The sequence below is a fragment of the Myxocyprinus asiaticus genome, chromosome 11 (genome assembly GCF_019703515.2).
Source record: "Myxocyprinus asiaticus isolate MX2 ecotype Aquarium Trade chromosome 11, UBuf_Myxa_2, whole genome shotgun sequence".
NCBI classification, from domain to species: domain Eukaryota; kingdom Metazoa; phylum Chordata; class Actinopteri; order Cypriniformes; family Catostomidae; genus Myxocyprinus; species Myxocyprinus asiaticus.
In genome coordinates, this window is record NC_059354.1 from 48471949 (window position 1) to 48497500 (window position 25552).

Consider the following 25552-nt stretch of genomic DNA (forward strand, 5'->3'; position numbering starts at 1 on the left):
AGTTGAATATTAGATGGAGGTTTTAATGAGTAAAACGTACCTCATTAACGTCAAACCTTAACCTAAACCTAACCAGTAGTGATCTAAAATCAAATGAGAGTTAAACAGACATCCTTTCTATAAACCAACACCTAAACCTAACCGATAGTGTCCAAAAACAAAAAGGCGAAATGAAAGGCACATTTTCTGAAGCAACCATGTCATTTCATGCCGCTTCTGAGACTTTTGTCTCACGTGTCAGCTTGCGTGCTTGGCTGGTCTCGAACCGCAGTTCAAAGTCAAACACTCACTATCAGGTGAGCTACTGTGGATGCTAATCATGTTGGAATAAGTGTGTAAATGTAGGTGGGTCTGTATACAAGTGTTAAAATGTATCATTTTTCAAAAAGATGCGTTAAAGTAAAGTGTTTCGATATCATAAAGCAGTATGCGAGTAATAGTGCGAAGAATAAGTGTTTATAAAGTCATAATCAGCTGTTGTACTTGTGATTTGTGTGAAGGTGAAGAAAACGCACATTGTTGTAGCGCCTCTAGTGTTCATTTCACCAGGAAACTGTGACGAAATGTAGAATGTGGCACATAAAAGGCAGTTTGCAAAAATGTAGTTATAGTAATGTTTATTCTATGAGACTAGGTTGCAACATACAGTACAAACTTGAGTAAAAGTTTGTTTTTTTTCCAAAATCCCTAACATGAGAACAAAATATTAAACTGTAACTTATCCTAGAGCTAAAACCACCTAGAAACAACTCAGTACACACTAGCCAGTGGCAGATTTAGGCATGGGCGACATGGGCAGTTGCCCAGGGCGGCATCTTGTGGGGGGGCGGCACGAGGCACCCACACAGACATCTGCCCCCGTCAACAACTTTGGGGGTGTGTTGAAGCGGGTTTCGTCCAGGGCGCCATACAAGCTAGAACCGCTACTGACACTAGCAACTGAGCCACACCTTAACAACCACCCAGAACACCTGAGTTACTGCCTAGCAACCACTTTAAACACATTAGCAAATAGCACTGACTAGAAACAACTCAGAACACCCTAGCATCCGCCTAACAACCACCCAGAACACCCTAGCAACAACTCAAAACACCTTTGCAACCTCATTTTAATGCAAGTACACAAGACATATTTAACATTAAAACTTCAAGCCTATTTAAAGTAAAAATTAAATAAACATTGACCGCATTTACTTTCTTAATGCACATTTATGGTCTTATTCTGAATGACTGATCGGTGCTTACTATTCCAAATAAATCAAACAGAAGTCAATTGAGACTTTAAAGTTGTTTTAAAATTTCAGACAAAGCTTAATCAAGCCAACATTCAAAATTTGTCTGGTTCTTGTTTAAGATAATAGCACTCATCTATACTTAAAAATAGAAAGTCATACTAATTTCTAAAACATTTGTCTTGCTCAGTCATATGGTGGCTATGTGACCTCCATGGTTCTGGGATCAGGAAGTGGACTGTTCAAATGTGGAATAGCTGTGGCTCCTGTTGCTAAGTGGGAGTATTATGGTATGGGAATTAACTTTGGGATTTTCAGATATCCGAAACAACCAAAACAACTCAGCAAATTTAACTTAGAGAATGTTTATTACTGGCCAGACATAATTACTGACTATGCATTCAATAGTTGTTGTCTGTATTCAAAATAAAATCTGTTTACAATTATTTTAAGAAAAAAAAATCCTGCACACTACCTTAGTTTGAAAAAACAATCAAAATTTGTTACAACATTTCAGTCACACAACCCTCATCAGGCATTTAAAAACAAAGAATGCAATGCCGACAAATGTAATTGTTGTAATAAGTTGAGATTGTATTTGCAATTATGTTAGTGTGCAGGATTTTCTTAATATAGCTGATAACTTACACACCTGCTGTACATATAAATCATTTTTTATTATTATTATTTTTTAAATATATATTTTATTGTGTTCTTTACAGATGCAGTATATACAGAGAGATACATGCATCGCCCTGAAGAAAACTCTGAAAGCTATAAAGTAATTTATAAAAAAAACAAGCAGTAATAAGCATTTTTGTAATGTGCAGTCATAGATGCAGATTTTCATATATGTTGTTGCTTTGCTTGTTTGCAGAATTCCACAGTGACCAGCAGGGCATTAAACTTTAAGTCAGTACAATATATGCTGGTACACGGAACTGCAGATGGTAAACTTATTTTCATCTAAACTTGAGAGTATTCAGGACATGAATTCAGTGTGATGTTTATAGATCGTATTTTTAATCTGACAGATTTGCTCTGTTTCAAAACATGAGCTGCTGACTTGGGCTGAACGATTTGGGCAAAAAAAAATAAATAAATAAATAAATAATCGAATTGCGATTTGAACTGCGATATGATTATTGCCATTTTGGAACATTTGCAAAGTATTGATAAAACTATTTTTTGTTTTGTTTGTTCATGTCTCTTACTGTTACTGCTGTTTTTTATTTTACTGCTTTAGACAATGTGCACTTCCAGCAGGCTGCCCAGATTTCCAAAGCCTTGGTGGAAAATCAAGTTGACTTTGAAGCAATGGTAGGTATTGATGAGGTAATAAAATATTATTAGGTGAATCCCACAAAAACTGACAAGAACATGTCTGGATCATATTTCGCCCCAAAGTCAAAAGAGAAAAATGAAAATGGAGCCTATTTTTATTTAGGACCGGTATGATTTCATATTGTGACATTATTTTCATGACAATTAAATATTTACCCCCAATTCTTATTACCTTATTGAAAAAAAAAATATATATATATATATATATCTTTAATGTGAAAAATAATGTATATTAAATATACAAATTAAACTAAATAAATTGTATTGTAAAGTATGAATTCATGGAAGGCATCATGGCAGTATTTGAAAAAGAAATTGTATTGCAGTATTTTTATTTATTTTTACAAAAACTACATTACAGTAATGAGAATCAAATTAGAATCACTATTGAGAATAATAGTAGGAATTAGAAAAAAGTAAAATATACGAACACATTACAGTAATGAGATTCTGGGGGAAAATGTGCTTAATTGTCATTTAGATAATGTCACAAAAGCAAAAATCGTAAGAATATTTTTTTTAATGGGGGCCTGGGTAGCTCAGTGAGTGTTGACGCTCCAGGGTGTGCTGAGTGACTCCAGTCAGGTCTCCTAAGCAACCAAATCGGCCCTGTTGCTAGGGAGGGTAGAGTCACATGGGGTAACCTCCTCGTGGTCACGATTAGTGGTTCTCGCTCTCAATGGGGTGCGTGGATCGCGGAGAGTAGCATGAGCCTCCACATGCTGCGAGTCTCCGGTGTCATGCACAACGAGTCACATGATAAGATGCGTGGATTGACGGTCTCAGAAGCGGAGGCACTTGTCCTCCGCCACCCGGATTGAGGTGAGTAACCGCGCCAACACGAGGACCTACTAAGTAGTGGGAGTTGGGCATTCCAAATTGGGAGAAAAGGGGATAAAATATAATAATAATAAAAATATATATACACACACATATATACACACATATTATATATATATATATATTGTATTATTATTATTATTATTATTATTATTTATTAGGGTGAAATGTGACCTGGGAAATGTGTTGTGAGATTCACAAATAAAGCTCTGATATTTTCCTTTTTTTCCCTAATAATTTCTAATCTTTCTGCACTCGTATGTAAATGTGTGATTTATTTTTCAGTGGTACACTGATAAGGATCACAGTTTGTCTGGTAAAGCCCGATACCACCTCTACACACACCTGAACCACTTTCTGCAGAAGTGCTTTACTGAGAAGAAATAAAATTGACATATTGATGCATTATGAGGGCAATGCATAATCCTTCTTAAATTGACACAAAAGACTGTTAATGACAGATTCTTTCCATGTTAGTCTGTATATGAAACAAAGAAAGACATGACTTATCTTAGTCAGTGACATTGACACTTAAGACGGGTTTGATTTTTGTTATTTTTTTATTAATGTGAACTTTGTACAAGCTGTTGTTTTTCTTATCAAATTGCTGTGGCAATTATACTATGAATGTGACCTGCTATGAATGTAGTGTATGTCTCAGATTTCTGGCATGTTTACAGATTGATTGTGGAATCCATAGTGTTTTATACAGTTGTGTTTGTGCACTGACTTGAAAACACGGATCAACTGAAACATTCTAGATGTGAATGCTTTTAGTCTTTTGACTCGATATTTTATATTTCATATATCCAACTGAAAAAATATATATATTACCATGTCTGAAAATGTTCTACATCTGGATGTTCTGTTTCTTTTTTAGAGATATTTTACATATTATATGTGTTATACCTTAATAGCCTACATCATAGTTCATTGTAAGTGGTGAATGTGGCAATTTTTGGATAGGGCTGGGTATTGATACAGATTTCCTGATTCGATTTAAATTCACAAGCTCTCGATTCGACTAGATTTTGATTTGATATTGATTCATATGGGTATGTTCATGTCCCATTTGCTTACATATGAAATAAATTCTCTCCCAGCTAATGCTGTTAATTAAACAGGGGACCTTCTAACTAGGTAAATTACGAAAATATAAATGTTATTTTTAATAATTATATTTTATTAATTTTTCATCATTTTGGTCACATTTTGGCTTTCTAAAAATGAACAAATCCATGTATTTAATCAATAAATATTATATTTCATATTTTTTGTTACATGTTTGTTTAATGGCAAAATTTGTTCATTGAACACATGCTAAAACAGGTACTGTCTCTTTAACCACCAGCATTTTTGTAAATAGTGTCTGTAAATGAGCACATGTTAAGGAGAGAGACAGGAATGGTTATATCTCATCTGTGTTATGCCTGATTAGCATTAATTAAAAAAAAAAAAAAAAAAATATATATATATATATATATATATATATATATATATATATATATATATATATATATATTTGATCAACAACTGACTGTACAGAACAGAAAGAGTTTTAAAAGAGACATATGGGTTGGGTGGATCTCATCTGTGGACACATTACACGGAACAACTTTTACTCTCAACATGCAGTGAAAGGATTTTGCTGCTGAATAATTCACCACTATACTACATGATTACTAGTGAGTGAAATGTGAACGTTTACCAGCGAGTTGCCAAATATATACATTTTAGTCACACGAAAATTGGTTGTTAATGCAAGTGATTTCCTCTCATAGTGGAGGGTTGCGCGTAGAGTAAAAGACCGATCTTGGGATTTAAAAATCGATATCGAGATCATTCAAATGAAGATCGCGATGCATCGGGAAAAACTATATTTTTACCCACCTTCATTTAGGAACAACGCCTTCTGCTGGTTAAACTTAGAAATGCATGACAAAAGGAAGTAGCCTAGCTAGTGAAAGTTAGATTCTTAAAACGACTCTCAGAATTGGACGTTACCGATTTTGTAGGAATATCAGCTAAAGCCAAAGTCGTTCTAGCAAGTCAGTCCACTATCGGCCATCTTTGAAATGCTCTCAGGAGGATATTTCCAGTCATGCCAGTGCAGCTCCTATGTACTTGAATGGAGAAAGACCAAAATCTCAAAAACAGCTGGTCAAGATTACATTAGCAATACAAATCTGACAGTACTGGAATCATAAATTGTGCTTCTTTACTTCATATTACACAAAAAAAAAAAAAGAAAAAAAAATTCCCGTCTTGTATAGCCAATGCGCATGTGTGTTCTCGAGTTGATTGACAGGCGATGTCTGTATCTAAAAGGTGATTTGCTCTTAACTGTAAGGCGGGACTTCCTTCATCTGTTGACTGTTGGGTGCTCAGAGCTGCTTGGTTGAGCATTCCAATTTCTCCCATTTATTTTAATAGAAGTGGCCCATCTCTGCGAAAACCCACATAAATATATTTCAGTCCAAATCACTGCTGAAAGAGTAACAGATAAGAGTCATCTTAAGATGTGTACCGAGTAAGAATGTAAGGGATAATATAAGGTCAGTCGGTCATTAAGACTCGGTAAAAATACAGAACAATCGCGATCTTAATTTGTAATCTCAATAACAATACCTAAAATCAATCTTTTACTTTTCTTGAAAATGTATTTCTAAAGCGCCTCCCGTCCTGCAGATATCCAAGCGTTCTGCTGAACTAACTCACTCCACGTACAAACTTAACTTTAAACGTAACAAAGAACAATAGCGAAACTTTAATATTTAGAAGCTCCCCTGTATAAATTTACAGCATTAGTGGAGAGAGAATTTCTTTCATATGTAAGGAAAATAGACATAACTAAAATGAACCAAAATGAATCAGAATTGAAAGCTGAATCAGAACTGAATCATGATTTCCGTATCGATACACAACCCAGTTATTGCAAAATAAACCCCAACAGGGTGACCAGAACAGGTCGAGTCAAGCTATTTACTGTCACTGTACAAGTACAATGATATTGATTCACTCTAAAAGGGGGTTATTTTGTGATAACCAGCTAACTGTACTTTATCCCACTTGTTACAAGGCATGATGGCTACTTAAATATAATAACTGGACATGAATTCATAATTTGAGAAAAAGAGTATGGAGTGCAATAGACATGAAACTAGCACAGCTATATGAAATAATTGCCTGAGACAACAGCAAAATGTACAGTTTGGGAAATAATATTTAGATCAGAAAAATCTTAATTAGATGCGATTATATTGATTTCTAGAAGACTGAAGGAATGCGGTGGCTTTGATAAAAATAAATGAAACTGTATAACCTTTGTTCATACATTCATTAAAGAACCTTTATCATGACTGTCATAAAATTGTCAACCAAAACTAAAAAGCATAAAAATCTTGAAGCAAATAAAAACGGAACAGAACTGACATCTATTTTAGAGTAAAACTAAAACACTTGAAGTTTATGATCTGAAAGTAGTGTTTGGACACTTAAATATGATTAATAAGTGGAGGGGAAAAATTTATATAGCCCTATACTGTTCAAAATCAAGACATTCAAAATCAAGACATGACACTTTGTTGCTGTCAAATGTTAGTGGAACATGTCCATGTAATTCATACATTATGAAATGTGGCTTAAGTGTTTAAAAAAGAAAAAAACAATATTTGGGGCCTGTAAATCCCTCCACATATGGAGCCAGAACAATGACTAAAGTGTTTGAATCTCTTTGTTTGCCTACTTTGTTTACGATTTGAATTTCTAGAGATTTGTATTGGGAGTTCTGAAATTAGAAAAATTAAACCTGCGATTTAATAATCTTAAAATGAACAGCTAGTTCCACCTCTAAAAGAATAATAAAAAATGATGTTATAAAATATATATTTATAAAATCCACCACAAAAATCAAATTTGTCAAATGTCACATGTATAAAATTAAAATTAACAAATTAATTCAGATTTAAACTTTAGTCATAGTTCTGGCTCCCAATGCAAACCTTAAAAATAATACAGTACATAGTATCACAAGATTCTCGATTTTGAAAGAGGATGCCAATTGATCAAAAAATGGCAAAAGAGAAAAAGCTTTCATAGCACAAACATCACTTCCTGGAAATGTAACTGAACGTACCTCTTTCTGAAATATCAAGTTGCTCTGTATTTTTTTAACAGGACAGCATTCCGTTTTATCTTTCCCCTTCAGTGACAGTTTTTTGCTGGTCTGACTATTTCCCCATCTCTCATTCTAAACAGCTTTGCAGTGCAAATATATCCGTGCATTCACATGGAATCTTGATTAATGGATTGAAAGTAATAAGTGTGTGTGTGTGCGTGCACGTCGACCATGCCACCTGGGCATCCCCATATAAGACTCCAAACATGAGGCAGGGACCATGAAATCGCACTGGGAGCCGGAAGGAGAAACCAGCGAGATAACATCAAGATCTTTCTTCTCCGTGACAACCCAATATAATCCAGGTGAGCAATGCAGGAAATATTGCATAAATATTGGGGATATTTCTTAATCAGTATTTTGCCTTGTTTTCCAGTAAAAGTATCTTAACTTCCTTAAAACAAGATACATTTACTGTACTTGAGAAGCAAAACTGCATAAAACATTAAGACTTGTTTTCAAATAACATAAACTGAAGTTAATCTTGTTTTAAGAATATTTAGACATTTTTACTGGAAAACAAGTTTGTTTTGTTGTTGAAATTCTAGACATTTCGTTACTATAACTACACTGATTAACTATTAACACAAAGCATAAATAGCATTTGAGTTTTGTGTGGTTTGTATTCTCAGGTACAGTATGATGATGGAAAGGATTTACTCTTTCATTGGACTGTTACTCCTCATCCTGATCCACAGAAGCCTGCAGATTCCCACTCAAGACACGGAAGAAAATACCAGGTAAGAGCAGCTAAATTATTTGATTTATTTTTTTCATATTTTAAACATGGATTTTATGCACTTGACTATAGAGTATATAAATAAGATTTTTGGTCACAAGGTGTCTTCTCCACCCTTAACTTTTGGGTTAAAACACGTCCAGGTCACATTCCACCCAAAAATCAAAAGGCATTATATATTCTGATATTAGTGTCATGATTTGGGGGTGAAAAATGACCCGGGCATGTTCTTGACAGGTTTCGAGACTCACCCATTGGTAAGGCATTTTTGTGTTTGTTTCTTTGAAATTGATGCAGTTAATATTCATGATTTTTTCTTGACTTTCAGCCTTATGTCTGATGACGCATTATTTAATGACCCAAGAGAAGTAACCAACATGAAGAGACATTCAGAAGGAACTTTCTCAAACGATTACAGTAAATACCTGGAGACCAGAAGAGCACAGGACTTTGTTCAGTGGTTAATGAACTCCAAAAGAAGTGGGTATGTTTGTTTTATCAAGTCATTTTGGCCAAATTATGCACATGTTGAATGAACATCAGTGAGGTTGTCAAAATGTTAACTCAACTTACAAAGCACTTTCAAAGCCACAAGAGTAGACCAAAGTGTTGTACAGAGATATACATTTACAACGTTACAAGGAAAAAAGGACATAGATTAAAACAATTACCATTAACAATGTTAGAAAAACTTATTTTTTACATTGGCTTTTGAATAAGTCTTAAGGCCGCTCTTAAATGCATCAATGCAGGTAGCGAATTTAATAGACAGAGGCAAATCATTCCACAATCTAGGGGCTGCAATGGAAAAAGCATGGTCACCCTTGCACTTCAGGAACAGCTGGTCAGTAGAACACAAAGATCTCTGGGATTGGTAAAGTGTGATTAAATCTTTAATGTACACTCCATGTAAGGCTTTAAAAACAAAAAGTAGCACCTTATATTGGATTCTAAATGTCACCAGTAGTCAATGTAATGATGACAAAACAGGTGTAATATGATCCTTTTTTGGTATTTGTTAAAAGCCTCAATGCAGCATAAGAAACAGAGGACTGACTAATACCTAATACAGGACATTACAATAGCCAAACGGGTAGAAATAAAAGCATGTATAACTTTTTCCAAATCTTTAAAAGAAAGGATAGATTTTAGCTTTTGAAATGGATCTTAACTCAAAGAAACTGTTTTTCACAACAGCCTTTATCTGCTGATCAAATTTAAGGTCAGAGTCAAATGACTCCATATTGTTTACATGGAAGTGCTTGTTTATTCCAGGCAATAAACCAAACTATCGGTCATATCCTTACCACATCGATTCTGACCAAAAAGGATCAATTCTGTTTTATCCATGTTTCACTGGAGAAAATTATTCACCAACCAACTTTTAACATCAGCTGAACAGTTATAAGAAAAATTAACAGAGCGGTCATCAACGTGCTTCAATGGTAAATACATTTGTTAAAGACAGAATGGCTTTAGAATTTAAGCATGGCTAAGTAAGGGGTGATGTACAGTATTGCCAGCCAGTCATTATCATTAGTGATGCTATGGTATAAACAATGGTCATTATTCAGAAATATTTGACCACAGAATGCTGCAAGAGACCAATCAGAAACAAGCAGGCCTATTCCATAGAGCCGTGTAATACGAAACATGAAATGCTTTCCTAAAGTTGATGTATTATTATAAATGCAGCTTAATGACCTCATTAATTGAGTGACTATGGGATGTGTACTTTATATAAAAAAGTAATTTGTCGAATGTATTTTACCCCATCATAAAATTGTTCAAAATGTTTCCTCTTTTTATTATTTGTTTACTTCAGACTTAAAAGGAGATTTACCTTTCCGCATTATTCCACTTTTCCCCCCCAGAGTCCCTACACGACGGCATGCAGACGGCACATACACTAGTGATGTCAGCTCATACCTGCAGGACCAGGCGGCAAAAGAGTTTGTTTCCTGGCTAAAGACAGGGAGAGGAAGACGAGACTGAAGATTCTCCAGACAGAGATAAACTACCCTGAATTCCTGCGATATTCCACCATACAGTGTTTTTTTTTTTGTTTGTTTGTTTTTGTTGTAAGGACTAGTCCTGTAAGTTTCCTTGCATCATGCAAATAAAACTCTTCAAATGAAGCACAATGATTCATTGGTGGTGGTGTTTTTGATCTACCCTGTAAACCAATGTCCATTTTTAAAATATTCAGTATATTTGTTTGTTTTTTTTTCCCTCTCTGAATAAGATATGGGTCAACTCAACTAGAGGTCCCCAGAGACTGGGGCCATTGAAGGATTCAGTGGAAATTTAGATTCTAGCCCATATGGTTCCAGAGCAAATTTAATGATATTCATCTCATGTTTGGCGCTTTGCGAAATAAAAGAAATTCAGAAATCATTTTAAGTTACGACACATGCTCTCAGTTTCTGATCTGATGCTGAAAAACTAATGCATTCATGACCTCAAGACTAGATTATTGTAATGCTTTACTGGGAGGATGTTCAGTAAATGCAGGTTCAATAAATTAACTTCAGTTGGTTCACAATGCAGAAGCTAGACTGCAGACTAGAACCAAGAAATATGATCATATCAGCCCAATTTTATTGCCACTACAATGGCTACTGGTCAAATTTTGTATTAATTTGACTTACAAAATGTATACTTGTACTTAAAGCTTTTAATGGTCTAGCTTCTTAAGTGAACTTCTGTCGATAGTATTCCGATGATGTCACAAGCGCCGTCGCCATATTGTCTGCAACCCAGTTGATAAACAATGCTGCAACACAAGCATGTGCTACAGGTCTATGAATATCAAATAGAGTATAATTCATCATGTTTTATACACCGGTTTCTGCAAGCTTTAATTTCATGAACTCATTTATCAATATTATTTAATAAAAGTGAATGTTTATCGCTTTGTGTAACTCCCCAGGTGCCGACATGTTTGTGGCATCATGAACCTGCATCTCAGCAAACTGGGATTTGAACATTTCCGCACAGGTTTCCAAGTTAGAATTCCAACTTCAAGTGGTGTTCCATTGCACTTTTCCCAAGTAGGAAAATCTGACTCTGAGTTGAATGGAATGCAGCAGATCTGTTATCCATGTTCACTATGATCACCATTCCAGCATGATGATACATTTATTCATTTGGTAGATGCTTTTATCCAAAGCAACTTACAAAAGAGGAAAACATAAGCGAATCATCTTAAGGAGACAGTGGTATGAAAAGTGCCATATTACAAAGTTTCCCTAGCATCAGAATAGTATTAAAAACAGATTAAAGTGCAACAAGAATATATATTTTTTTAATGACTGTTCAAGTGCTTATGGAAAAGATGTGTTTTCAGTCATTTTTTGACGACAGAAAGAGAGTCAGCTTCACAGATGGAGTTGGGAAGGTCATATGATGAAGCTGAAAGTCCGGGGAAGTGTTTTGGTGCATCTTTGTAAAATGGTTGACAGTACCTAGAATATCAAAATCCACATAAGGAGGTAGATTTTCACTATTTGGCTCCTTTCCGATTACATTTGGCAGATGCTTTTATCCAAAGCGACTTAGTGTAAATATTACAGGGACAATACCCCCGGAGCAACTGAAGTGCCTTGCTCAAGGACACAATGGTGGTGGCTGTGGGGATTGAACCAGCAACCTTCTGCTTACCAGTTATGTGCTTTAGCCCACTACGCCACCACCATTCACGATTAGCCTTCCTAACATTGTTCGGGGCTCAGGCACACTCAAAGTCTAGACTAAAGACTTAGATTTCAGCCAGGCACACACCTAATTTATACCCCCCAACTCATAGTTTTGCTGCTTTAGTTAGGTCTGCCAGAACTGGACACTTCTCATTCTATAACTCTGCTTTAATGTGAATGGCATCTACGCTAATATTACTCTATTGGTTTCCCAGTCTCAACCTCGGGATACATACCCAGTGTTACCAGAGTCTGCCAGATCTAGCTTCGGTCCTGCCTGATGTCCCACTCCCAACACCATGTCCCCCTGAGTGATGGCTACTAACTGCAGCCTGTGCCAATTAACAACCAACCATTTTACTGTGTTTTGGTACCTTGCCACAGTCGCCTTTGACTTGCTCTCCGGGGGAATAAAAACGAACAATTTTAAGACATTAAACATTCCAACATAATTTTCTGTAAAGCTACTTTGAAACAATGAATCTCGTGTTAATTATGCAGGCTGCGATCTGTACGGTTTATAGTAACACATTTCAATGTTTGGTTTCAATTAAATTTCTCTTTTGTACAATAAACCATTTTGGGATGCCACTTTATGTCCGATGTAAAATCCTGGTCGTGAAGTGAAATCAGTGGAGAAGCAGTTGAGATTTGAAGTTTAGATGATTTACAAGAGGAATCCCACTGAAATAAACTACACATTTATCCACATAATACACCTTACCACCCCTTTAAGAAAATGGATACCACTCAGACTTCATGAGCGGTTTTAATGCCATCCGTCAAGTTGACATGCAACCAAATCAAACAATTCATGTGGGAAAACAATCAAATAGTATATCCATGTGTCAAATGGAATGGCTTCATTCTGTCAATACAACAAACAAAGTTTAGATTGATGCTCCAAGCCATCTTCTCAAATGAGCTATCCTCATAATCCCTGTGGATTTACCTTGGTGGTCTACACTGGAAGAATGCAGTCCTGATGTGTCGTTTCTGCCTACCTCACCGTCTCTACCGTGATACTGACAGTAGATGATGCGAGTTACCAAAGCCTTATGGAAATGTCAATTATCCAGTGCTGTCAGGCACACAGGGGCTGCACGTCTCCAGTCCTTCAACAAGAAGAAAATGGCACTGGAGCCAGAGTTGCAGACCGTCCTGGGAGCAGGTGCCTCTCAGAGCTGTCAGATGATGCTACAAACTACCTGTCAAACAAAACATCAAAATAAATCAAGCCAACACATTTACTTGTTTGAGCAGGGGAGTACCTATATGAATTTAACACTATAAATAATTTACAAAGTGCCATAAATCCAAAAACAAAACTTAAACTATAGCTTAACTAGAAATAATGTTACTTCACTATGACTATTACCATGAGCACTGATGAAACCCATGGAGCAACATTACACTCACAATACCTGACAAAGGACAAAGGCAGATATGAGGGTTTAAATATACAGACATAGGGTAACAAGATTACAAGACAATAATTTATAATTAAATATTAATTGTATACCAATAACAAAACTGAACTAATAACATAAGAACCAGTGACAGAACAGAACTGATAACAAGATAACGCAAGACAATGAAACATTAACCAATAACAAGACAAGACTAATAAATGAAGGAACCAATAAGAACAAAACACATGAAACATGGTGGGAACAGGAAATCACATGACATAAACAGGAACAGGAAACATGGCAACTAAACTATCAAAATAAAACACATAAAAATCAAAACATAAACAAAAACACACCTAAACGTGACACTAGAGGCCTGTTCCATAAAGCAAGGTTAGTTGATTTGGTTCCATAAAGCCAATTCAGCATAGTTCAAGCTCAGAAACTAACCTGGTCCAGGGTAGGCTAACTGTCAGGCTAAGCCTGAGTTGTTGCTTAACCAGAGTTCCTGTAACACTGACCCAACAGGAAAGCGATGATATTACCACTGACTCTCTGGCATGCTACCACATTACTGGACATTATTAACAACTATCAGTCCAAAAATGTAAGTATACAGTGTAACAAGGTAAAAGGGAAAGGAGGAGACGAGAACAGGCTTGACAACATAAATAATATTTTAATAATAAACACAAGCAAAAAGACAAACACACACAGGTGTTGGGCAGCTGCCCGTAACTCTCTCTTTCTCTCTGTCGCACTGTCGTCTCCGGTCGCCTTTATCCCTCTCGGGCTTAATCAGCCTAATTAGGGGTATTAAATAAATACTAAATAATACATTAAATAAATTATAGGCTACATTGATAAATGATAAGATATAAACCTACATATGTGTTCAATTATATGGTATGTGATATCAAACGTTTAGGCTTATGCCACATAAAATACGTTTAAATCTAAACTACCCCAACAGAATGATAATAGCTACATAAATAGTTAACTGTACAATTTCAAAAAATTATATTGACCAGAAATGTAGAGTCTAAATCCATATGCCTCTATCCTCTATTTTCCCGTTAGGAAACCATGTTTGAAAATGCATTTGTTAATGTATTGGTTAATACATTTAAAACAATGTCAAAAAAGTAAAGTTAGATGTGTTTAGTGGGTGTATGGTTTTTATAATGAATTAAGGTCTATAAATAAGGACCTCAACCCATGTATCGGTCTTTGTTAATCATGGCATGTCCTTTCATTGATGAGGTGGTGGATGAGGGAGCTGTCATAGTACGCAGGGCATTTCAAAGAGAACATACTTTCAGGGACAGATCAGACTCTTTGGCTTACCCTGACAACTACCTGTATGAGCAGTACAGGCTCTCGAGAGAAGGGATTGCATATATTTGTAGATTACTGAGGCTACACATTGCAAAAAGCACTCAATATGCAGCGGCACATTTCTGTACACAGTTGGAGATGCAGAGAATATCACCAAAGCATCAGTTTGCAGCTCTGTACGAGTGGTATACCTGTCTTTAAAAAGGCTGCTCAATGTGTTCATCACCTTCCCTAGCCACAGTGGAATTCGTACCATTAAACAGGCCTTTTATGGAATCTCTGGTAAGTTCAACCATTAATTGTATAGGAAATATTTTTGAGTGTTAATGTTAGAGGTGACAATTGGAGGCAAACCACTTTTATTTAAATTTTGTAGCTTTCCCATACATTATCAGGGCTCTGGACTGCACCCACATGCGTATAAAGCATCCATCTGGTCCACGTGAAGCAGACTTCGTCAATAGGAAATCATTGCACAGTATCAATGTGCAGGTACAGTCCCGCTGAGATCATGGTCTTGTAGGCTACTACTGTAGAATAGATTGTACTATACAATAAGCTGGGCACCAGGGTTCTGTTCTGTTCATTACAAATTACAGTGATCTAAATATCTTTTAATAGAATATCCCTAATTCAACAGTTTTCTCCACAATTTAAATGTAGTTACCCACATCCCTCTTTTTAGACATGTATTTTATTCCAGTCTAATGACCTACATTTTCCATTCTTTCAGATGATCTGTGATGCAGAATGTGTCATCACTTATGCAGAGGAAAAATGGCCTGCCTCAGCTCATGACTCCTGAATTTTTCGGGCCTCTTCTCTTTCCCAGCAACTGGCACAAGGTAGGATATTCACTTAAAATATGGCAAATAGTACAGCTTTAAAAATACCTTCACCAATTTGTCATTACAGAAAATAGATTGTTTTTACTCTTTCCAGTCAAATTCTCAGGGGTTTTGCTGGGAGACAAGGGATATGCCTGCCTGCCTTATCTCTTGACTCCCTATCAGGAGCCCCAGACAGAGGCACAGCGCAACTACAATGTTGCCCACACACGCACAAGGGCTCCTATAGAGATGGCGTTTGGTCTCATCAAATCGAGGTTCCAGTGCCTGAACCACCTCCGAGTGACTCCACAAAGGGCACGTGACATTACCGTTACGTATGTTGTACTTCATAACATCGCCTGCCTGAGAAGAGAGAGGCCGACAAGGATGGTTGTAGAGGAGGACTGGGGGAACGAGGCAATTTTCGATGACAATGAAACGGGCAGGGTTATAAGAGACATTTATGTAAATAATTATTTTGCTTAGCATTATATTCCAATCCTCATGTTAAGGCTTTCCTTAATCTGTTTTTTTTTTTTTTTTTTAGCTTTCATTTTTTTCCACTTTCCCCTCAGTTTTATTTAATTATATAAGACACACAAGTCACATAATTTGAATATTTTATTTCAAGTTGAAGCTGCCTGTTGGGGGAGAAAGCATACAATTAAATGGTGTCAAAAATCAAAAGGTCAGTGTCATTGTCTTGATTATGGCAGTTCTTCTTGCATCTTTCTCCAATTATTGGATTTCCAGTTCCAAATTTCTCATCTTCAGTTTTTTGGATGTCTACATCCAGTGCATCTATTTGTCTGAGGAGGTAGCGCTTGTACACCGTCTTTATGTTCTCTGCATTCTGTAGGAACAGAAAGTTTAATTTGATGAAATGCTCTTGGCATTTTGTTGAATTAATTAGTTAATACTCACTTTGTCACCTGTGGTCCCAGTCTGAGAGATTCCTAGAAGGGTCTCAGTGTCCTGCAGCCAATAATTGTTGGAAAAATACATACTATTTGTACCACACAAGTAGGGTTTTAAGTGTATAATGTGCAATCAGTGTTTACCTCGGCTTCCTTGAACATACAGACACAGTCTCCTCATCCTACTCCATTGTACATGGGCCTTCACCCTGAAACCATTAGTCAAACTCTGTTTAATAATCACAACTTAACATTGACAGTAAACCAGTGCTTTAAACTATCTCATACTCACAGGGTCCTGCATGATGTCTGGTGGCTCCAACAGGCACACAGAATTTGCCACCACTATGAAACAAAACATGTTAGAACAAAGACTTTGGTCAACAATAAGCAAAAACATATATCAACCTTTTATGTAGTCACTCCTTGTACTAGGTGGCATGGGTTCAGATGCTGTTCACCCCCTCTATTCCCTCAATGATTGGCCTCCCTTTGTTCAGTTCCAAGGACAGCTCCTCTGCAGGAGTAAAGTGTGCTGTTGGTGGCCCTCCCGCAGTGGCAGCAACTTCACTCTTCTTTTTGGCAGCTGCAATTAATAACATCATAAGATTGGACAGTTGTAGTATCAAGCTGATTATGCTTAAGTGCTTAAATAGCCTACACGTACCATTCTGAACAATATTTTTATATTTATTTTTCACAGGGTCTGAGTAGCTCAGCAAGTATTGACGCTGACTACCACCCCTGGAATCGCAAGTCGTGAACTTAATCGCAGGGTGTGGTGAGTGATTCCAGCCAGGTCTCCTAAGCAACCAAATTGGCCGGTTGCTAGGGAGAGTAGAGTCACATGGATTAACCTCCTCGTGGTCGCGATTAGTGGTTCTCGCTCTCAGTGGGGCGCGTGGTAAGTTGTGAGTGGATCGTGGAGAGTAGCATGAGCCTCCACATGCTGTGAGTCTCCGCAGTGTCATGCACAACGAGTCACATGATATGATGCGCGGATTGACGGTCTCAGAAGTGGAGGCAACTGAGACTTATTGACATTCAGGCTGTCGGTTGATAGTCAGTTGCCAGTGTGTTGTTAAGAGAGAATATAATTTATGACAGTCCAGTGTGAGATAATAAGATTAATAAAGTGCAGTGCTGATGTATATTGATAGTGAGAGAACAAGAGTTCAGAAGTCTGATTGCTTGGGGGAAGAAGCTGTCATGAAGTCGGCAGGTGCGGGTTTTTCACACACTGCCTGGTATATATGTCCTGGAGGGAGGGAAGCTCACCTCCGATGATGTGTCTGGCAGTTCGCATCACCCTTTGCATGGCTTTGCGGTTGTGGGAGGTGCTATTGCCGTACCAGGCAGTGATGCAGCCAGTCAGGATGCTCTCTACAGTGCTGGTGTAGAACCGTGTGAGGATGTGGTGGTTCATTCCAAACTTCCTCAGCCAAATCAGGAAGAAGAGGCGCTGATGAGCCTTCTTCACAACGGCCTCAGTGTGGGTGGACCATGTGAGTTCCTCAGTGATGTGGACACCGAGGAACTTGAAGTTGCTGACTCTCTCCACTGGTGCTCCATTGATGGTGATGGGACTGCATTCTCTTTTCTCCTGAAGTCCACCGCAAGCTCCTTTGTCTTGCTGATGTTGAGGGAGAGGTTGTGCTCCTGACACCAGCGTGTCAGAGTAAGCACCTCCTCTCTCTAGGCCATTTCATCATTGTCAGTGATCAGACCTACCACCGTCGTATCATCAGCAAACTTAATGATGGCATTGGAGCTATGTGTTGCCACACAGTCATGTGTGTACAGGGAGTACAGGAGTGGGCTGAGAACACAGCCCTGTGGGGCTCCAGTGTTGAAGGTCAGTGATAAGGAGATGTTGATGCCCATTCTAACCACCTGGCGTCTGCTTGACAGGAAGTCCAGGATCCAGCTGCATAACGAGCTGTTTAAGCCCAGAGCCCGGAGTTTCACATCAAGCTTGGGGGGCACTATGTGTTGAATGCTGAGCTGTAGTCTACAAACAGCATTCTTACATAAGTGTTCCTTTTTTCCAGGTGGGAGAGAGCAGTGTGTATTGTAGATGCAATGGCATCATCAGTGGAGCGGTTGTTGCGGTAAGCAAACTGCAGTGAGTCCAGTGATGTAGGCAGCACAGAGCAGATGTAATCTCTGATTAGTCTCTCAAAGCATTTGCTGATGATGTGGGTCAGAGCAACAGGACGCCAGTCATTTAAGCAAGTGATTTTGGTTTGCTTTGGTACAGGCACAATGGTGGACGTTTTGAAGCATGTGGGGACCACAGACAAGGAGAGGGAAAGGTTGAAAATGTCCATACAAAATGGAAGAGTGGTCTGATTTGCCAAATGGTGGGCGGGGGAGGGATTTGTAGCCACCCCGGAAGGGAGAGTAGCAATGGTCCAAAACCCGGTCCCCTCGTGTGTTGAAACTGATGTGTTGGTGGTATTTTGGTGCAATTGATTTAAAATTGGCTTTGTTAAAGTCCCCAGTCACAATGAACGCAGCCTCAGGATGCGCGGTTTACTGCTTGCTTATACTCCCATACAGTTCCTTGAGTGCCCGGTCTGTGTCGGCTTGTGGCAGGATGTACACAGCTGTGATAATGACCCTCGGTAGCCAGAATGGTCGACACAGAAGCATGAGAAATTCCAGATCAGGAGAGCAGAAAGACTTGATAGAATGTACATTCCTCTGATCACACCAGGATTTGTTGGTCATAAAACATACACCACCATCTCTGCTTTTACCTGAGAGGTCTTTCTCTCTGTCCGCTTGGTGCACGGAGAACCCCGCGGGTTCGATGGCTGAGTCTGGAATCTCCGCAGACATCCAAGTTTCTGTAAGGCAGATAATGCAGCAGTCCTTTGTCTCTCATTGGAAAGAGATCAACACTCTCAGCTTGCAGAGTCTGTTGTCCAGAGACTGAACATTTGCCAGTAGAATACTGGATAGCAGGGGTCGATTTATGCGACGTCTTACTCTGATGAGAACGCCGGCTCTATTTCCCCTTTTCCTTCTGTGTTTCCGCGGCCGGGCTGCCCAGACAAAGGGCTCCGCTGGCGTGTTCATAAACAGCGGGTCGGCACTGAGGTATTTAAAGTCCAGTTTTCGGTGTGCTATTGCAGAACCAGTGTCCAAAAGTGTTTGTCTGTCGTAGACAATAAGGCAGACAACATCCAAAACAAAAAACATAGAATTGTAAACAAAACAAACAAAAAACTGCAGTGTTGTGTCAGAGCTCGCAACGCAGCAGCCATATTCCGTGCCATCTTGAGTCCTTAAAGGACTCAAGATAACCACGCCACCATGAGGACCTACTAAGTAGTGGGAATTGGGCATTCCAAATTGGGGAGAAAAGCGGATTAAAAAGAAACATATATTTAATTTCCACCTGCTGCCATGTTCTTTTCTCCCTGCTCAAGTTGTTGCTGTTTAAAAGTACCCCCCCCCCCCCCCCATAAAAAAAATAGTTTAATTTGTTGAAATCATTCATCAGCGATATACGATATATATATTTACTAACGAGTATACGTGTATAAATTTGCATCCTTGAGTTTTAAATGTATTTTTGTTTGAGATATTTTAATATGTTTGACTGTTTGAATGTATTGTGCCCAAGATTTAATTAGATTGTATCAAAATATATATATAATACATAATACATTTTAACTTAGTTGCTACTTACGCATTCAGTCGATCAGCAATTTCTTGCCAGCCTTTCTCTCTGATTTTGCTTATGGCAGCTGTATTACCTTTTTTGGTTATTATATGCTTGAATTCTTCATAGGTTTCTAATAGTAAGCACTGCTCGGTAGCCGTGAGCATCGCCGCTCTCTCTTTACCTTTGCTGTTTGCCATTGTGGATCGATTTGATCCATGTTAAACCTCTACGGCTGCTTAAAAATAGTGTGCACATGCAATTATCTTGACTACTTGAACCTGGGTCAAATTAGTCGGATTGCGTGAACTTGAATTGACCTTTCTGGAACCGCTTTAGCCCTGACTGATTTGTTAGGTTCATTCAAGTCAGGTGTTGGACTTTAATCCCCACTTTTCTTAGCGCGCTTTATGGAACAGGCCTCAGGTTTGCATCGAGTTTGATGGATGGAGCTTGAAACTGTAGCAGTGAAAAAAGTTTTTGTCTCCGTTTAGGGATTTGGGGGAAAACTAAAATAAGAATACTCAGCCTTTAAAGTCTGTACAGGAGCAATTCAGACCGCTTATATTTTTTTTAGACCAATTTTATTAGGTTCCCTATTCCCTTTTATGACACAAGACACAATAAATTTAGGGAATATACATTTTAAATGTTGAATAAACAATGTAGAAATCTAAACGTAAATTAATTCTAATTCTATTAAACTCTATGACCGTTTGATCCAAAGATGTCAAACCAACTGCAAAAAACTCAGAATATTATTCCCCACATAGCACTTATTTTTGGGACTTATTCTAGGCTTAATTTTGGGATTTTCTTTGGATTGAACAGTCATAGAGTTTAACTGAATTATAATCTATATTTTTTTATAAAACATATAAAAAGTATATTCTTCAAACAGTGTCTTGTGTCATAAAAGAGATATTTTTCTGAGTATTTTAAAATTGGTGTGATGTCAAAACTTCAAATGGTTAAATTGTTTAATAGATTTTTAGACTTAATAAAACTGGTTTGAAAAAACAAAAAATACCCATTTTGAAATTGAAGCCTTGTGATATGCTAAGGACATTTATGTATATTTATTTTTTATTTTTATTTGTCCTTTATTTAACCAGGAATTAAAACTCCCTGAGATTAAGAATCTCTTTTACAGAAGTGTCCTGACCAGCCACAGATATTTACAGTCTTAAATAACATATAATGATACAAATACAAATAAAAAATAAATTCTCAAAGAAGTTAAGAATGTATATCTCAGTTGTTTTGGCTTCTTGATGTGAACTATGCAGGGAGTTAAATGGGTTTTATTCAGAATATCAAATGAATGTCAAACAAAAAATCCGCAGTCTGTAAATGGCTGTTTATTTTGCTAGCTTCCGCCAGACAATTAAGTAGACCACGCCCTCTCAACAAAACCCCGCCCTACACGGCAACCAACCCGATGCCAGAAAATCTGATCACTCATTGATTGACATGGAGAGAGCGTTTCTGACTGTTTAAAAAAAAATAAAAAATACTAAGCCAGAGTTGTCACAGAGATTTCTCAGGGGCCGTTTACACCGAAAGCGTTTTTGCGTCCGTGCTGTTTTTCAGTTGTTTTTCTATGTAAACAAGCATGTTGTTTTTCAGCGCCTCGCGACAGTGATTTTTAAGACGGGAAGTTAAAAAGAACTTTAATTGTAAAAATAAATCAATTATATATATATATATATATATATATATATATTTAAATGCGTCTCGAGACACCTGCGTTCGGGGGCTGGTTGCATAAAACAAATTACAATTAGTTTTCTAAAATCTTTGTCATAAAAATTAAGTAAATGTCTATGTTTATGCAACCAGGTCCCAGGTCTTCTCGTGGCACTGTGGCTTCTAGCTTTTTTAGCGCAAGAATGCTTTCAGTGTGAACGGCCCCTTAGGTCACTTTACTGTTATCTTATCTGTCAGGCATAGGGACTACCAGCACACTTAAATGTTCATATACTTTTTGGGGCCACTGTATATGCACATTCAACAGCTTTTTCATTTACTGTTAAAACAATCACATACCTCTAATAATACAGTTACATAGCATAGGTGTTATGAATAAAACATAAGTCCTTGTGTACTTCTATAATTTAATCTAAACTAAGTTACTAAGTAGATTGACATGGATAATGACTGTGGACATATCACAATGTTTGTTAAACATTCAACTTTCAAGTGTTACAATTGTCCCTGTTCTTGCCTATTATTTAAAGATTGTAAATCTCCAGTTTTATGAGACAGATGTTAAAAGCACTTTCAGTGAAGATAGGGAGTCTATGCATTTGACCACTTGAGGTATAGTCAGACTTTTACATTTTTTTAGTCAACAGAATTATGTCAGAAACTATATGAGTACTGTTATGCATTATAAAAAATAAATAAAACAAATTCCAGTTACAGAAACAGCTCTCATCATAGTGTAATACACTTGCAAAGACATCCACATCCATAGAGCAGCATTTTATTTCACTGTAAAAGAAATATAATGAACAAAAACTTGTGTTTTCTCAAAGGTCGTGAAATGAAAGTGCAAATTAAGGAAATGCTCGTCTCATATTCAAAAACAATTAAAGAACACAATTAAAAGGTCCCAGTGAAAATCACACCATGCAGACTTGAAGATAAAGTGATACTTCATTTTCATTTTTAACACCAAGTTAACTTACAGAAACATCAAAAAGAATTAACATATTTTACAGTAATAATTAGCAAGAAAATGACAACAGAGTAGGAATTGCTCTTGATTTTCAAATTCAAACCATCCGAGTGTGAAGATACTGTATAATAAACAAGCATTACAATAAGAGCAAAACATTTAAATTGTATAATTTTAAAATTATTGTCTTGTCTATTTAGTTATAAATACTTTAAGCAATAGAAATGGTAGAAGTTTAAAGGTTTAAATACTAAAATAAGTCATTGTATGACCTCAACATGCAGAACATTTTAAAATACTTATTTGTATTTTACGTACAAACGGCCTCTTCTAAAACACTATTGCTTTAGTGAATAGGAAATATCATCTGTCCATGAAGATTGTCCCACAAATGACTGCTTGTATTAAGCAATTTAATGCATTAAATTGCTTATCGCAAACAATCATCTGTAGGGACAGTATTCAAAGATGTCTCTCACGAATATTAGCATGAAAACACATATATACATTGGCATTGCGATTATCAACATACAGCCTTGAAAATATAGGTATAAACTCTATCTAGATAAGACTGATGGATTTAATATTTACACTTTTATATGAGCAGCATTCTTTAGTACAAATAAATTGCACAAAAAGTATATATATAGATATATTAATAGCTAAAATTGATTTTCTATGTTTGTTATTTATTCTCTATTGCATAAATGCAAACAGTTCAACAAAATAGTCACTGTTCAGATACTAATGATATTGCAGGTATATTAAGGATTTACAGTGAGTTGTTATGTAGTGTACCATTTATAGCATATGCTTTATTATTCAAGTGACTTACAGTACACAAATTGTAGGGCCATTTGTCCCTTGAGCAAACTGGGGACACATAAAATACAGGCAATTTAAAGGTAAACTAGCTATTCATTACGAAGGTTTATGAACTATATATCGATATATCGCCTAAACATCAGTAAACATTTGCTTGAAACTATTCAAACCTTTAGGAAAGTGAAAGTTGTTTGATTAATTGGAACAGAAACGCTGTGTTTAAAACAAAAAAACATTTAAAATACCCCAGAGACCATTTAAAAGAAAAGTTGAGGATAATTGTAAAATTCTGCCACCCACTTTCTCCTATTCTTACACACAAGAACAATCAATGTCTTCACTTTATTTGCTGGTATTACCATATGTATACAAGCTTTCTAAACTGAAAAGAGTTTAGCATTGCAATATACTGTAAAAATACAGAAACACAAGATAAGACGCAGCGCAGAGGTGTGGCACAAATTATTAGTGTGTGTACACAGTGAATAAGTGAACTTCGCCTTGCCATCAATGCTCCTTGTGCTCTTTATTATTACACAGGCTGTAAAAAGACATTAAAAGAGAAATTACTTCACATGAATTACATTACAGCACAATTGTGGAGAAAACAGATGAGGCATCAAACCACAGCAATACAGATGTGATTTGCACTCTATGAAATGGCAACTCACTTCAATAGACTGTAACAGTAAGTACAGCAAGTACAAATCCCTTTCATTCTCCATGGAGTTATTGATTTTTAACAACAACAACAACAACAACAACACATATTCTTTCAAGACAGGCCTACCATGAGCTCTGAAATTGTTAAGCAATGATATATGCTTCAGTAGAAGCCACAAGTCTGTGTGATTTTGAAACAAATCATGTTGTATTGCTTAATTCTTGGTGAAGGACTACACTACCCATAATCCTGAAGAGTGATACGGTCTTGTTTCCAGAAGCATTTCCCCCATTCTTTTCTTTTATAGGAATTTAATAAAATCCTTCATAAGAGAGTACTTAGCCATGAACCAAACCAACCAGCTCCGAGGTGAATCACAACATTACAAACTTTGATTTGAATCAAATAATTATTTGAGAATTAGACAAAAAGTTAAAGGTTCAAAACTGTGTACTTAATGTCTTTAATGAGGGAATGAACTACAATCCCACGCAGCATTGAGAATGACAAAGTCAAATTAAAAATGATGGAAAAATATAAAGATTTAAGGTTGTTGATTATTGTGGCAGAGAGGAGGGTGGGGCCGGGTCGTGATGGTGCACACCCGGCCCCTAATCAGGCTAATCAAGCCCTAGAGAGGGATAAAGGCGACTGGAGGTGGCAGTTTGGCAGAGAGAGAGAGTTACGAGCAGCTGCCCTGCATGTGTTTATGTTTGTGTCTTTGTTCAATTAAACAGGGCAGCTGCTCGTAACTCTCTCTCTCTGCCGAACTGCCACCTCCATTCGCCTTTATCCCTCTCAAGGGCTTGACTAGCTTGATTAGGGGCCGGGTGTGCACCATCACGACCCGGCCCCGCCCTCCTTCCTACCACAATTATAAATATTGAAACAATATATTTTGATTTAATTGCAAAATATTCAGACATTTGGAAATAAATGAGTAGTTTGATTGATTCACAGTGTGTCACAATCGCTGCAGATGTCTTTTGCTGCGGTTTGTTTGACGCGACTCTCTGATTGGTGGATCTTTCTCTTTAGGATCATGGGTAGTGTAGTTCTTCACCAGAAATTCCACTATTAAACATGGTTTTTAACTAATTGAGTTGAAATAACGTGGACTGATGGCTTAAACAGATGCATATACCATTGATTAACCACCTTGGAGATACAGTAAGTCTTT

The 25552-nt window shown here is 37.1% G+C and overlaps 3 protein-coding genes, 1 long non-coding RNA gene and 1 pseudogene across 10 annotated transcripts in view; 3 read left to right on the top strand and 2 right to left on the bottom strand.

The window, feature by feature from the left end:
* fap (fibroblast activation protein, alpha) overlaps positions 1–4778 on the top strand; it is a 28017-nt gene extending 23239 nt beyond the window's left edge. Inside the window, exons 22-26 of one of the 5 annotated variants that reach the window (XM_051710635.1) lie at positions 1423–1522; positions 1955–2013; positions 2110–2182; positions 2479–2552; positions 3702–4778. In XM_051710635.1, coding sequence (XP_051566595.1) covers positions 1423–1522; positions 1955–2013; positions 2110–2182; positions 2479–2552; positions 3702–3803 — 408 coding nt within the window. In that variant the 3' untranslated portion in view covers positions 3804–4778. Of the gene's footprint in view, positions 1–1422; positions 1523–1954; positions 2014–2109; positions 2183–2478; positions 2553–3701 lie in introns of those variants that run through there. The other 4 variants (XR_007898494.1, XR_007898496.1, XR_007898495.1 and 1 more) reach the window with 4 other exon arrangements.
* Positions 4779–7196: 2418 nt separating this feature from the next.
* Positions 7197–10467, top strand: LOC127448287 (pro-glucagon-like). 2 transcript variants are annotated; one of them, XM_051710711.1, is made up of 4 exons: positions 7197–7898; positions 8226–8333; positions 8661–8812; positions 10207–10344. In XM_051710711.1, the coding sequence occupies exons 2-4, from the start codon at positions 8233–8235 to the stop codon at positions 10299–10301; spliced, it is 348 nt and encodes a 115-aa protein (XP_051566671.1). In that variant the 5' UTR covers positions 7197–7898; positions 8226–8232; the 3' UTR covers positions 10302–10344. The 2 variants fall into 2 exon arrangements, with proteins under 2 accessions (XP_051566671.1, XP_051566670.1); XM_051710710.1 differs by having other exon boundaries at positions 7208–7898; positions 8661–8816; positions 10207–10467.
* Positions 10468–14681: 4214 nt separating this feature from the next.
* Positions 14682–16096, top strand: LOC127448045 (putative nuclease HARBI1; annotated as a pseudogene).
* A 195-nt stretch (positions 16097–16291) lies between these two features.
* Positions 16292–16903, bottom strand: LOC127448294 (uncharacterized). The gene is made up of 4 exons (XR_007898502.1): positions 16820–16903; positions 16672–16736; positions 16535–16585; positions 16292–16463 (listed from the first exon to the last, which is right to left on the bottom strand). It is a non-coding gene; the product is annotated as an uncharacterized LOC127448294 (long non-coding RNA).
* A 4643-nt stretch (positions 16904–21546) lies between these two features.
* Positions 21547–25552, bottom strand: part of LOC127448223 (sodium-driven chloride bicarbonate exchanger-like) — an 89716-nt gene continuing 85710 nt past the window's right edge. For both annotated transcript variants that reach the window (XM_051710597.1, XM_051710598.1), the window contains one exon: positions 21547–24249. The gene's annotated coding sequence lies outside the window, so the exon portion shown is untranslated. The remainder of the gene's footprint in view (positions 24250–25552) is intronic.